Raw genomic sequence first — 12,733 nt, 5'->3', positions numbered from 1 at the left:
TTCCTCCCGCCCAAAAAATTACAACTGTGATAGCTGTTGAAAAAGATAAGATAAAAYGACTGGAAGCACAAATAGCATTGTTGCATAGCAACTGTTGATGTACATATGGTGATGTTTATGGAACAGAATGTAGTTCATATTTAATGCAAAAATAAAACTAAAATCAGCCTAGACAGCAAGACCTTGACAGCAAGAGACAACTGTGCCTTGGATCCCTCTGCGATCTTCAAAAGCCATGCTCCCCCTTAGCTCTGTTAAACCGATCCTCAGGAACTCTGCTGCAGGTCTTCATGATTTGCCCAGCGATGTGAGGCTACACAAATGTCTCACACAAGCAGCCATGCTTGCAGAGGAAGCGGGCAGAGAAAACATGGCTGCACAAGATCAAACAGCCGAGATCAGCTGCTGGGAAGTGGGTATCCATTCTTAACCTGGACCAAACTCTTGCCATGTCATAATTTCTTACGGTTGTCCAGTCAGCAGTTGAACATGGTATTTTGCACCTAGTACTTTTGGAGTGCATAATACTACTTCGTATTATTCACTAGAGCCATTTCAAAATACATGAATGGGGGGGGGGGGGAGTGAATAGTACAGAACCCCAGAGTGAGTCAATATAGAAAGTGCAGTGTGTGAAAAGAAGAACAGACCAGATTTTTAAGGGTACCTGGGATGGGATCCACTTTATCTAACTATTAGCTCAGAGCTAGTATATGTACTGCAGAAGACCAAGAAACTGCAACTCATTAGACTTTGGACATAACAAATGTCACCTCACAAGTGCTTATTTCTGTCCATTAACTAATGTGGGACTACCTGAGTTGTAGAGGTTTACAGCATAAATATCTGCATTTGGGTGGAGAAGTCCTCCTCCCCAACTGCTCCCTATTACACATGAAGGCATCTATTATCATCTTCAAAGGCATCCAAGCACCTCACTACCTTTGCACAGATTTACTCCAAAAGGCAGACTTAAATTCAGAAGACAGTCCCATATGAAGAACTAAAGTAGTTTCTTCTGACTACAACAAATATTAGGAGCCAGCTGAGTTAGGAAAACCAAAAACCCCATGAAACCCATTCARCAATCCAGAAATTATATCATGCAAAAATGTTAAATTATTCCTCAAGTTTGATCTCTTTCGCTTGGTCTAAGTGGCCCGAGAATTTGACATAAAGTGCTGAACTGGCCAGAATGTGTAAACTCACTGCAGCATTTTCCATGATTACAAAAGATTTCATAGGCAGCTCTGTCATCCCTCATGTTTTCTGAACCAAGAAGATGGTTACTACAACATAAGGATCCCAGGATTAGAGGATAGAAGACAGAAAAGATCTTTGGTCTCTGAATGTGCTCCAGAAAAATGGCAAAAAAATATATATATATATATACATATATGTGTGTGTGTGTGTATATGTATATATATATATGTATATATATATATATATATAAAAGAAACCGAATCATTTTATGCAATTTGTTTCATTTTAGGTAAGTTCAGTTCCCAAGATATTGACTGAAAGCAACACCATATGATGCACTTGTTTATCCATATTTCATTCACATTATTGCTTAAGTGGTTCTTCCAGATGTAACATTAGAAATACCATTTGCAATTCCGTATCAACTTAATCTTTCGACCACTTTCAGAATCAGTATATTAGTTATATGGTGCATTTTGCAAAAGAAAAAGGTGCGAGATCACCAACGCGTTTCACAAAAATACGCCAACTATAATTTGAAAAAAAAAAAAAATCTGTGGATGTAAGAATTAATGAATTTTAATGTCCTGTGACTGTCTCTTTCTACTGATGTTTGAAGAAGTGCAAGCTTTGATCGAGCCTTTTCCCATGGTTGATCCAATAATGGTTCTTTTCCATGTGGACTCTGGCATCAAATAAGGTTTGAGCTTATATAGCAGCCTTTCTTTTGGCTAGGGTATCCATATAGTCTCGTTCCACTCTTCAGACACCTGTTTTCTCACTAACTCAAATTAACTGTAAAATTGCTGAAATTGCCATGGAGCTCAAAACATATTGGAGATACACATTCAAACACAAGAGCATTGCTGCATGAACACTGTTTCTGTAAGAAATCAGCCTGAGATCTAGGATACATTTGTCCCATTCATTTTTACAAACAAAAAAAGTCATGCAAGAAAAGCACATTAAAAATTTATTTTTGCTTGTATTGCCAATACCAGCTCTAATACAAAAGCAACATGTTTTAGCCATTCTACATTTATGCAAGTTTCATGAAAACTCACTGATTGCATGTCATGCTTACTAATCTCCAGCAAAAACAATTCTGACAAGGTCTATGATTATTCAGTGCTTTTCTCCAAACACTTCTAATTTCAGCAACTATTCTTTGCTCCTGATTAATATTATAACTTCTGCTCCATAGATTCATGGTCCCTGCACAACACTTTGTAGTTGTTTTAAGAAATATCAAATGTTTTAATTGATTAAATGAAAACAGTATAGCTTTTAAGTAGCTAGTAGTCTCAAGACACTGGAATTATAGATGGTAAAACAGAAATAAATAGGCATCTTCTAGCTATCACATTGTAATGACTTTCATTCTAACTGATGACAAATATTCTACATTCAACTTACACATCTGCACTCACTGCAGCTTAAGTTACCATTAGAGGTTTTTAAAGTAATATTTTGTATAAAAAAAAAGAATGTCTCGGAAAGCAAAGTCCCATGGGATAGCATATACGCAAAATTACTGAATATATGTTCCAAAAACATCTTCACACCTGAATTCTTTCAAGCATTTCACAGTTCTTTCAAGCATTCTGAGGCCAGGGCATAAAGAAATGAGAAAGGATGAGGTACCAATGAAATGCTTACAACTTCCTGAAAAATTGGTCAGCTATAATTCTCCCTCACTCATTTGATAAAACATTACACTGCCATCCCAGCAATTATTTGCCAGCCTGAAGATCAGAAGGCTTCAATGGGATGCATGGTATGCTTTTCGCCAGAAGAAATTCCAGCTTGGATAAAACAGTAATATGTAGCCATTTTTAAAAATAAATTTAAATGGCACATGCCCTAAATATAAATAGAAAGCATAAGTAAAGGCTCCCAAGGGTTTGTTTTTCCCTTTAAAAGCACTTCTGCCCTTACTGAGTTCAAAACTAGATGACATTACAACTGAAAAGAAACACAGCTAAATTCTGACACCACAAAATGTTCCTTTTTACCATTAAATTTACTAAAATGCTGTACAATTTAAGAGAGTTAGCAGCTTCTTGCCATAGGAGAATCAGGACACAAGTATTTTAGATGAGCTGTTGCAGTTTTGGATTGAAGATAAAAAGAAAATGTGCTTTTTGTTTTGTCATTTTGAATAGTTGGCCTTAACTGGTACTATTACACATGTTTATAAGCACCTGCTTTTAAGAGACTTCTGATAACAAGTCAAATTGTAGAATTTTCTGCCCCACAGAAGGCAGAAATATCAAAAAAAGATTTATTCGTCTCCGGGGGACACCAAAACCTAAGTGCCTGGAATTGAGATATCTTTTACTAAGCTCTGCAGCCATCTTACCTTCCTCCTCTCTAACATCTAAAACACGGCTATGTAATTTCGGTACAAAACCTTACAGCATACTGGAGGTATATGCAAGGTAGTCTGCTGTGCATATTCTACAGTATAACACTACCAGCTATTCTAAGTCTAACATGCAATGTAGGACACATGATCTTGAATATGCTAATCACTCATTATGCACAGCTACTGAGCTATACTTAAGGCAGGCCAAACAACTGGAATTCAGTGAGAAAAAAGATGATGACTACCCTGCTGTTGCACTGTTCAGTATTATGACCTTATTAAGCTTAAATCACAGTTTCACTTTGCAGAAGAAAATCTGGTGAACAGATGTTGTGTTTATTGCTAAAATGGATCTTTCCAACTGGATAGAAGGAGAATTATCATTCTTACATAACTGAATTCATAGCAGAGACCAATTCAAGAAGAAAAAAACAACTATTATTTCATCCAAAAAGCATATGGAAACACAAAAGAATTTTTCCACTGAATACCCTTAAAAGGGGGAATACACAATGTATCGCACTCTGTACTCTTTCTGTTTTCTCTTCAGCAGACCCACAATTGAAAGCTACAAGATAACCCTCTCTGGAGAACTTAAGTTAGTTGCTCAATCAGATGAAGAAAAGAAGCAGCCGCAATAAAAGAGTAATATGTATGCAGATAACCACAAAACAACGATGAAATCTTACTTCTGAAAGTCTGAAAGTCTTCCAGCCTTTACAGCATCCAGTTCATTGAAATCATATACACTGGAATTGTAATAAATAACTTTAATTCTAACTTACCTACTGAGCTTTCTGTGAACACTGTTAAGGTCTGTCCTCCCACACTTTGCAAAAGAAATGGATGTTCCCTTGGTGCACTGACTGAAGCAGGTTTTCCTCCAATATCATTGATGCTTGCAAGCTCTTCATTCAAAGTAAATGACACCTAACAGTCACAATTACCACAGTATTACTAAACAGACTAAATTATACAGCTTTTAAGAATTACGGGGAAACAGAAAGAGAGAAAAAACAAGCAGTACAGCAAATTTCTATTTTAAAACATACAGGATGGGAAAAGAATCTTAATACATTGATCTCTTGTTGAAATGCAGTATGCAAAATTTTATGTACTTAATGCAATTTACTCATCTTTTTAAAATTTTACATTACTTCCTCTTAAGTCAGAGAACGATTTTTTTTTTTTATTTATGAAAAATTAAGTCATAATATGTTCTCAGATAGCATTCAGTATGAGTGCTTTAGTGTGTTTCACGCAGCCAGTTTAGTTCCTGTGAAAGTGCCAGTGTACCACAACAAGTGTGATCAGCCTGGGACTCCTGAGTTGCATGCAGCCCAGAAGCAGTTCAGATATAGCTCCTTTGCCATGTTTATATCATATGCTCAACTAAAGAGTTGAGGAGGTGCCAGGGCTGTTGGGTAACAAAAATCCTTAGCCACAGGACAAAGCAAGAATCCTGAACAGGGAGTACAGCACCAAGTGCAGTATTTTCCTGTACATCCTCTTTAGGCTTGTCCCACCACACAGCAATAACATCCCTGGGAAGCCATCTGTTTTCACTGGATTCCTCACTACTTGGCTCTACAAAGTCTGCAAAATGCACTTTTTGGCTCTCATCCACACCAAGATATCAGTGTGGGGCTCACAAAATTAGGAAGGTTGGCCCATACTCCAGCCTGGAAAAGTCCAATCAAACTTTCAAAGCTCCAGTGGAAGTTTCTCCACTTATTGTAAAAGGAGTTTGGCCAGGTTCTTAAAAGGCTAATGCAACTTGCTTCCCTGCATTTTTTTCCTCCAGAGTTTCTTCCAGTTCAAAGTGACAGACCTACTTGATATTTTAAGTAATTCTAACTAATGCAACTTCCCTTATCTCCTGTAAAAGACACATGAAGTTACTATTATTCACTAAGCTGCTAACAAAAGTAGTTACCTTTGCCTGCAGAAACACCTTCAAGTTGCTTACTGCTTTATATTTAATAGGACCAACAAATTCCAAATATAGCATGGAATATTTTCTGAAATTGCACCCCCCATTTCCATCTTCTGTTTTATCATTATGATCCTTAGCTTTAATACAGCCTTTTGCACTAAAACATCTCAAAATGTTTAGAGAGAAGGTTGTTACTATGATTGCTGCCTACAGAGGGGTAAACAAACACAGGGAGACAAAGGGGCTTGCTGAAAGTCCCACAGTAAACCTGTGGGCAGAACTACAAACAGGATTCTGTCTTCCTGACTCCCTGGTACACTGCTTCTTCACAGGTGTAACAAAAAAAGAAATCTGACATTAGAAACCAGCATGTTCTAAACAATTTTTAGAATTCAAAATACAACACATTCACAGCCTTTGTATTTAATAATTACTTACTTCTGTTCTTCCTTGATTTCTGCAAAAGAAAATATTTATTGTTTTAGTTTCCATAATCTATTTCCACAAGTTTAGCTTCCCTGATAACAAAGCAAATTCAAATTCTAGTTTTGTTACTCATCTTCACTGCTGAGCTTCTCAATTTCTCTTGATGCTGATGCCCAAGAATAAATGGGAAAAGTCAGCAGATGAGAATAGAAGCAGCAAAGTAGCACATAAATAAGTTAAAGGAGATTCTCCAGTTAAATGTGCATATTTCTTGGGTCTGTGAAATCAAGCATCACATTCTGGGATACAGCTGCTCCCCAGTATAATTTCACATATTGATCTGTTTATTATGTATATATTGATAATCACTACACAAGCAGGTATCTTTCAGTTTTCAGAGAAATATGCACACAATGTTTGCAAGAAACAGGATTATGTAATCTAAGAGATGCAACATAAACTATTTTACTGCAGGTAACTTCCTCTGTGTACAATGTCAACAGTTTAAGAATTGTAATCAGCAAAGGTAAAATAAAGGCTTACTTGGCAATCCTTAGTTTCCCCACTTCACCTCTTCCTGAAGCTTTATTCCATTGTTGGGACAAGTATTTGGGGACCTAAAAAAGAAGATAGATTTCAAGAAAAGCAGATTTTAAAATTATATATAAAGTGTGTACATAAGTATATTTAAATGCTTTCACACTTAGTGCTTCACTTCAGACTATAGTAAAATCTAAACATAGTAGACAATATATTCTGTTAGGGAGGGAAAAGAAAAAAAACGTAGCATAAAAATAAGTATGTACTGTCTGTTTGTTCCAAATGAAGGAAGAATCCTATGTATGTTGAATCTCAAATACTATTAGCTAAACATGAATTACAAAGAGGATCAACGCTATACTTCTAAACTAAGAAGTACCAATAATTTTATCAAGTAAATTACACTTTTAAACATTCATTAGAAATTCTCATCTCTCTGGGTGAAAAAGAAAAAAAAAAACAGATCTATGAGAAGATGGACAATTACGACTCACATAGACTAAAAGTTGCTGCAAAGGGAGGTTTACAGTTTGGGAACCTTAGACACATTAAACAGCAAACTGTAGCCCTGCTCCTACCAGATTTGCATTTCTTCAGCAGCAGAACTAGCTTAGGCAGATCTGCCTCCCATAACTCATTCCTGTCACTCCGCTACGCTGGAACAAGCTTTTGTGCAGCTGTGTAATATACTGAAAGAGTAAACTGATCTGGCTGGGAAGTGAGGGGGATTTCCATGTTTTGGCTGGGCTGATTTTATATTTTGTGGGTGGAAGAGCCAAACGAGCTTCTCAACCCAGTTCCCTGAACAGTTGCACAAACACTTGTTCCGGCACAAAGCAAAGGGCAGCGCAGGGACAGGAACAAGCAGCTAGGAGTGGGAGATGGTAAAGTAGCTCTGCTTAACCTGATATATCCAAGGAATAAAAGCTTCTGCACTGGTGCTGACTGAGAGTTGTTATGAAGCCACAAAAAGTGTTTGTCTAATCTATACCCACATTCCTTCAAATACGAGGCTTTTGGCATCTGCAGTCTCAGGTGGCCAGGGCTCTTGATGGACAGTAAAGGTGCCTCATGGCATCTAAGTAACTAACCAAGAAACGGGAAGCTGGTTTTCCAGGCAGGAACATTTTTCTTCTTTTCCTATCAAGGCAGCATTAGCTGAAATTATGGCCTTTCTCTTGACCCTCTGGCCAACAGAGTACCGGACAATTACTGTCAGATAAACTGGACTCCAAAACCTGGCGCTTCTCCTGCCAGTCTCAATGCCTTGTTGCGGGTGGTGTGCCATACACCCACACTGCTCAGACTCCCAGATGTGTCCCAGAATGCAGGCCTGTGTGTGTCTGCAACAGCACATCATTTTTCTGCAGATAATGGTTCCAGATAATGTGCCTAGTGCTTGTCAGAGTTACCCAGGTCCTCTTAAAGACCAGATGAGCTTAAAGAAGACAAATAAGTTTATTTTAGGAAATCAAAGTGTTAAATATCCATTTCAATATACTATAAAATTTCTGTTTAGCTGACAACCATCTTTAATCTCAGCACTTATATGAAGGCACAGTTCCACAATATTTTAAAAGATGGCCTGAGTCAGTGCCTGCCACAGCCTTGCCCCAGTGATGCGTTCCCAACTCAATCCTCGCAGCAGTGCATTCAGCCCTTGTCTTCTTCCCCCCAAGTGCTATCGGTCCTTCTATCCATGTTTGCCTTTTCTTGCAAAAAGTCAACTGAACTGGTTATAAACGCACAGTGCAATGTTTTGCAGATCACATAGTATAGTTTTTCCCCCCACTGTTCAGCAATTATGACTGCCTTTTGGTATGATGGCTTTTTATAGAGGCTGAACACGACACATTAATACAACAAATGTGAGACTGGAGCAATTTCCCCCTACACACATGCCTTTAGATACAGAAGTACTGTCACATTGAGAAATGGAATATAGACCTGAGACAATAAGGACAATTTCATATCTGACTATGTAGAACTAAACTGTAAAGTGTTCAAGTGATATGGAAATCAGAGAATTTTTTTCAAAAGGAAATAGCTGAAAGCAGCCTAATAGAAGTTTACTTCTTTCTATAAACTATTCCTTTCTAATGAGAAAGTAGCAGTCCCTATGAGAACATTATCTCAAAGAAGTAAAGCAGTTTCAGTGTCTAGCACAACAGCGAATTGAAAAGAAAAATCGTTTTACTGCTCCAATGCCATGCACTTAAAAAGTGTTCAGATACAGAAATTTTGTATCTTTCTTCTGTATATGCTCATGACACATCAGGACAAAGTAACATTTTTTAATTTGGAGCAATAGCTTTCCTTCACAATACCGGCACAGTAAAGTTCATTCTGACCCACACAGTCCATAGCTGCTGAAAACACCAATGCCCACTTAGAAAAACCTACAGGCAACGTAGGTTGTGAGACACAGCCAGGGAGAGAGAGAAACATTAAGTTCTGTTGCATGATATCCAGGCAGCAGAAGATTCTTCTGTTTCCAGCACCAAAGGGGAACTTTGTAATCTGATGTTTGTCTGGATTAAAATAAAATGTAAACTAAGTTTTAATTCACAGCTGGGGAGGCTAAGAGTCTATCACAGAAAACGTGTTGACAAACGGTAACCTAGCAAGTTACTATAACTCAAATGAATTTAATAACCTCACATTTTTCTGTTCTTCATAAAAAACATGACATTTTTGTACTGGTGCTTAGCACTTCCCTTTAGTCTCACAGTGTCCTCATAAAGTACTATGGAACAGCTAGAAGATCCAGATGTCTTCAATTGCTCAGCCAAAATAAATATCAGTCCGGGTTTCCATAAACTCTTAACATTGGGTCAAAAATGTCTCAAATGAATGACAAAAAGCAATTAATTGGCACAATCTATTGATTTATGGTTTTTCACAGTTTTTGAAAAGGTAACTTTCTACAGATTTCATGCCAGATCAGATACCATTTTCTTCCCACAGCCTGCATAAAGCCAAAATAAATGCTGTGACATGTGCTCTGGCTCACTTAGTAGAAATATTATCACATGCTCACACCTAATCTGGACATAATTTATACTGCCAGGTAATAAGGTACACAGGCATTCAGTATCACTGAACAAGGAACCAAGGACCCTCATGCTGTTAAAATCACTAACTTGCTATATAATGTAATCACACAAGGAATTCATTCAGATTGGGACGTTGCAGATCAATCATACTTCTTTCAACTGCAGGGGAAACAGTCTCAAAGAATGCAATTAATCATCTTTCTGCTAGCCTATCTGGAGTCAATGGTTATGTAGAAAAAGAAAAGAAAAGGGGCTATGATGGATTGCTATCAAAGGGTTATTTCAATCTATACACCACTGCTTGAGCTGAAATCAGATAGTACTCCCCAAACCACAGGCTGAAATCTGTAGCTCCATGCTAATGGCTTAAGCAATCACAGGAAAGATAAGTATGTCTTGCACACTGCAGACATCTTAATCGACCACTTCCTTTTCAATTTAGCATGAAATGAATGTAATTTAGGGAGACAGTTGGTTTTCAAAATCTTAGCAGTCCTTGAAATAACGTACAGAAAACAAGAGTGACCTGCTTTTAGAGAGCAAAAAGAGTTTTCAAAGACTCTTAGGATTTTGGAAGCTACGCACCCACTGAAAGACTGACTTGCGGAAAGCACATAATGAATGACATAGTTAAAGTCTACTTAAAATTTTCAAGACAAGTGGCCTTTATTCTGGGATATGTAGGTAAGAAAACTCTTCTTGTCAAAAAACATGCAATTTAATCATATAAAAAGAAACCTCTAACTATGGTTTTTATTGCCTGTTAAGTAGTCTCTCTGGAATACTTCCTGTGCTAGCATAACACATGCTAAAAAGAAAGTAAATAAGCCTTTTTTTTTTTTTTACTAGAGCTTATTTCTCTCTCCCTCAAAGCAAGGATAAATTCAGCCCAGTTATCCTAGCTAATGACGATAAAAAGTACCCATTGCTTCCAAGTTTAGATCCAGAGGAATCTGAAGGACAAAAATATGCATGTACCTTGCTATGGTCTATCAACGTTGGCAACTTTGGAATTTTTTCTTAAATATGCCAGAAAACAGCCAAATTCTAAATTCAGACCGCTTGCATGAATGGTTATTTTAAAGGAATATTAGGCATGGACTTGAAAGAACAATATTTAAGGGCTCTTGCTAGTCCAGTTTTCTCATTAAACCATGCAGCATCCTGTGCTCACAGAACAATTTCATCTGTAAGCACAGACATGCCTAAAAACTCCTGGCTCGCTTAAAAAAACACAAACCCATGTCAGACTAATGGATAATCAAGTTCAGTATCCTGTCTCCAATGCAGCCAACAGCAGACACTTAGGGAAGAGCAGGAAAACCAGACAAGACCAGGTATTTCCCCAGTATGCTCTTCCAACTTCAGCAGTTTTTGACCCAGCACTTCTTGAGGAATAGGAGCATCTTCATTTTTAATATCTCAATACCCTTTTATTGCACAAATTGATCTAATGGCTTTTTGAGCCTCTGCAAAGTTTTGACATTTACAACACCCTATTGCAACCAGTTCCAAAACTTAACTATGTATTGTGCAAAAACATTTGCTTTGAACCCCCACCTCATGCATCCCTAACTTGACACATCCCAAATTCTTGTGCTAGAACTGACTCTTCCCTATTCACCTTCTCCTTGTTACTCATGACTTTATAAACTTCTATCAGATTTCCACATCAATCATCTTTACAGCATTAGCATATTAAGGAGGTCCCTGCACAGACACCATTCCTCATGCCTCTGATCATTCCTGCTGTCCTCCTCTGTACCTTTTCTAGTTTTACCATATTTTCCAAGATGGGGAGGATGAGACCAGAGCTGTACACAGTATTCAAGAGACAGGCTACACAAGGGCAAAATAGTATTTTCTCTTTTGTTCTCTATATCTTTCCTAATAATGCCCTATCTGAAGTTGCTTATTTGACCGCCACTGACACGGCACTCTCACAGAGCTATCTTCATCTATTGTAAACCCAAGATCTCCTTTCTGAATGACAATAAGCAACTGAAACCCAATTATTGTGCAAGTATAATTTGAATAATTTTTCTCTATGCACATCATTTTACATTTTTCAGCTCTGAATTTCAGCTGCCATTTCATCATCCAGTCACTCTGTATCATGAAATAATTCTGCAGCTTTCTGCTGTGAGCTTTTGTTGTTATTGTTCTGGATAATCCACTACAATCAGAGCGCTAAGTTTTCAGTAGGGTTTCACAAAACCAGACATTCAGGTATCAGTATGAAAAAGGAAGCCAGATGCACCAACCTACCCACCACCGCCAGACTTGCTTTGCCTTGCAGAACTTCTGAAATTCCCCAGCATTTTTTCCAGAACCACAATACGTTGCTTTGGTAGTTGAAGTAAGATACTGTCACATCTTCCCCATCACCAAAAACAAGTATTTTGGTACTCCCCTGTCCCCGTGGGTTCTTTCAGGCTGTTCTGGGCCTGCTCAAGGGGTCCCCAAAGGCAGAAGAGAAGAATGCTATCGTTTCTTCCCAAATGCTGGTCTAGAAAAATGGGGGCACCGCCACAAGGGACTAGAAGGAGGCCAGTGCACATACCCCTCCAGTGGCCAGTGGGCCTCCTCTTTCCCGAGCCAATGCTAGTTTGCTGTCAGCAGAAACAGTCAAGTGATTTTGACAGAAAGACTTTCCAGAAAATGAGGCTGATGCATATTTAGCGATGGCCTAGTTAGCATCACCACACACAGAAACGGCCCTGCTCCCACAGCAGCGCTTGGTTTTGATTCAATGATCTTTACACCGGCGCACTCTTCCCTTTCACGCTGACTTTGCTGTAGCTGCACCTCTCAAGGTGAGCTGAAGCGGTACGACAAACATAAAGAAGGCGCGGGAGTTCTCTTTGTTTTTTTTTTTTTCTTAGCCAGGATATAAACTTGGGAGTTCTCAGTTTCATAGATTTGGGGGAAAATAAAAGCTACGGTATCTTATTTCTTACCCTTTACAAAACGTCAGCCAGAGGGCAGTTCTCAGGTAACCCATTTTTGCTTGCTCTGTTTGATTTACCTGAGCGCCACCGGGGAGGAACGCCCTTACCGGCGTCCCCACGCCGCCGGCGAGGCGGGCAAACCCCAAGCGCGCCGCTCCCGCCGCGCCGCCGCCTCGCGTGGCTCCCCCGAGCCGCTTCCCCGCGACCCCTCAACCCCCGCCGCGGCCCCGAGGCCCCGCTGCCGCCCGGCACG

The 12,733-nt window shown here is 38.8% G+C and overlaps 1 protein-coding gene across 1 annotated transcript in view; it reads right to left on the bottom strand.

The window, feature by feature from the left end:
* GTF2F2 (general transcription factor IIF subunit 2) overlaps positions 1-12,733 on the bottom strand; it is a 116,163-nt gene that overhangs the window by 81,174 nt on the left and 22,256 nt on the right. The window contains exons 2-4 of the mRNA XM_026072218.1: positions 6,477-6,550; positions 5,946-5,964; positions 4,357-4,501 (exon numbers count right to left, since the gene is read on the bottom strand). Of these exons, the coding sequence (XP_025928003.1) occupies positions 4,357-4,501; positions 5,946-5,964; positions 6,477-6,550 (238 nt within the window). The remainder of the gene's footprint in view (positions 1-4,356; positions 4,502-5,945; positions 5,965-6,476; positions 6,551-12,733) is intronic.

The sequence above is a fragment of the Apteryx rowi genome, unplaced genomic scaffold, assembly GCF_003343035.1.
Source record: "Apteryx rowi isolate R43461 unplaced genomic scaffold, aptRow1 scaffold_339, whole genome shotgun sequence".
In the NCBI taxonomy this organism is placed as follows: domain Eukaryota; kingdom Metazoa; phylum Chordata; class Aves; order Apterygiformes; family Apterygidae; genus Apteryx; species Apteryx rowi.
Note: the sequence above shows the minus strand (reverse complement) of the source record. Positions and strands in the feature narration are given on the sequence as shown.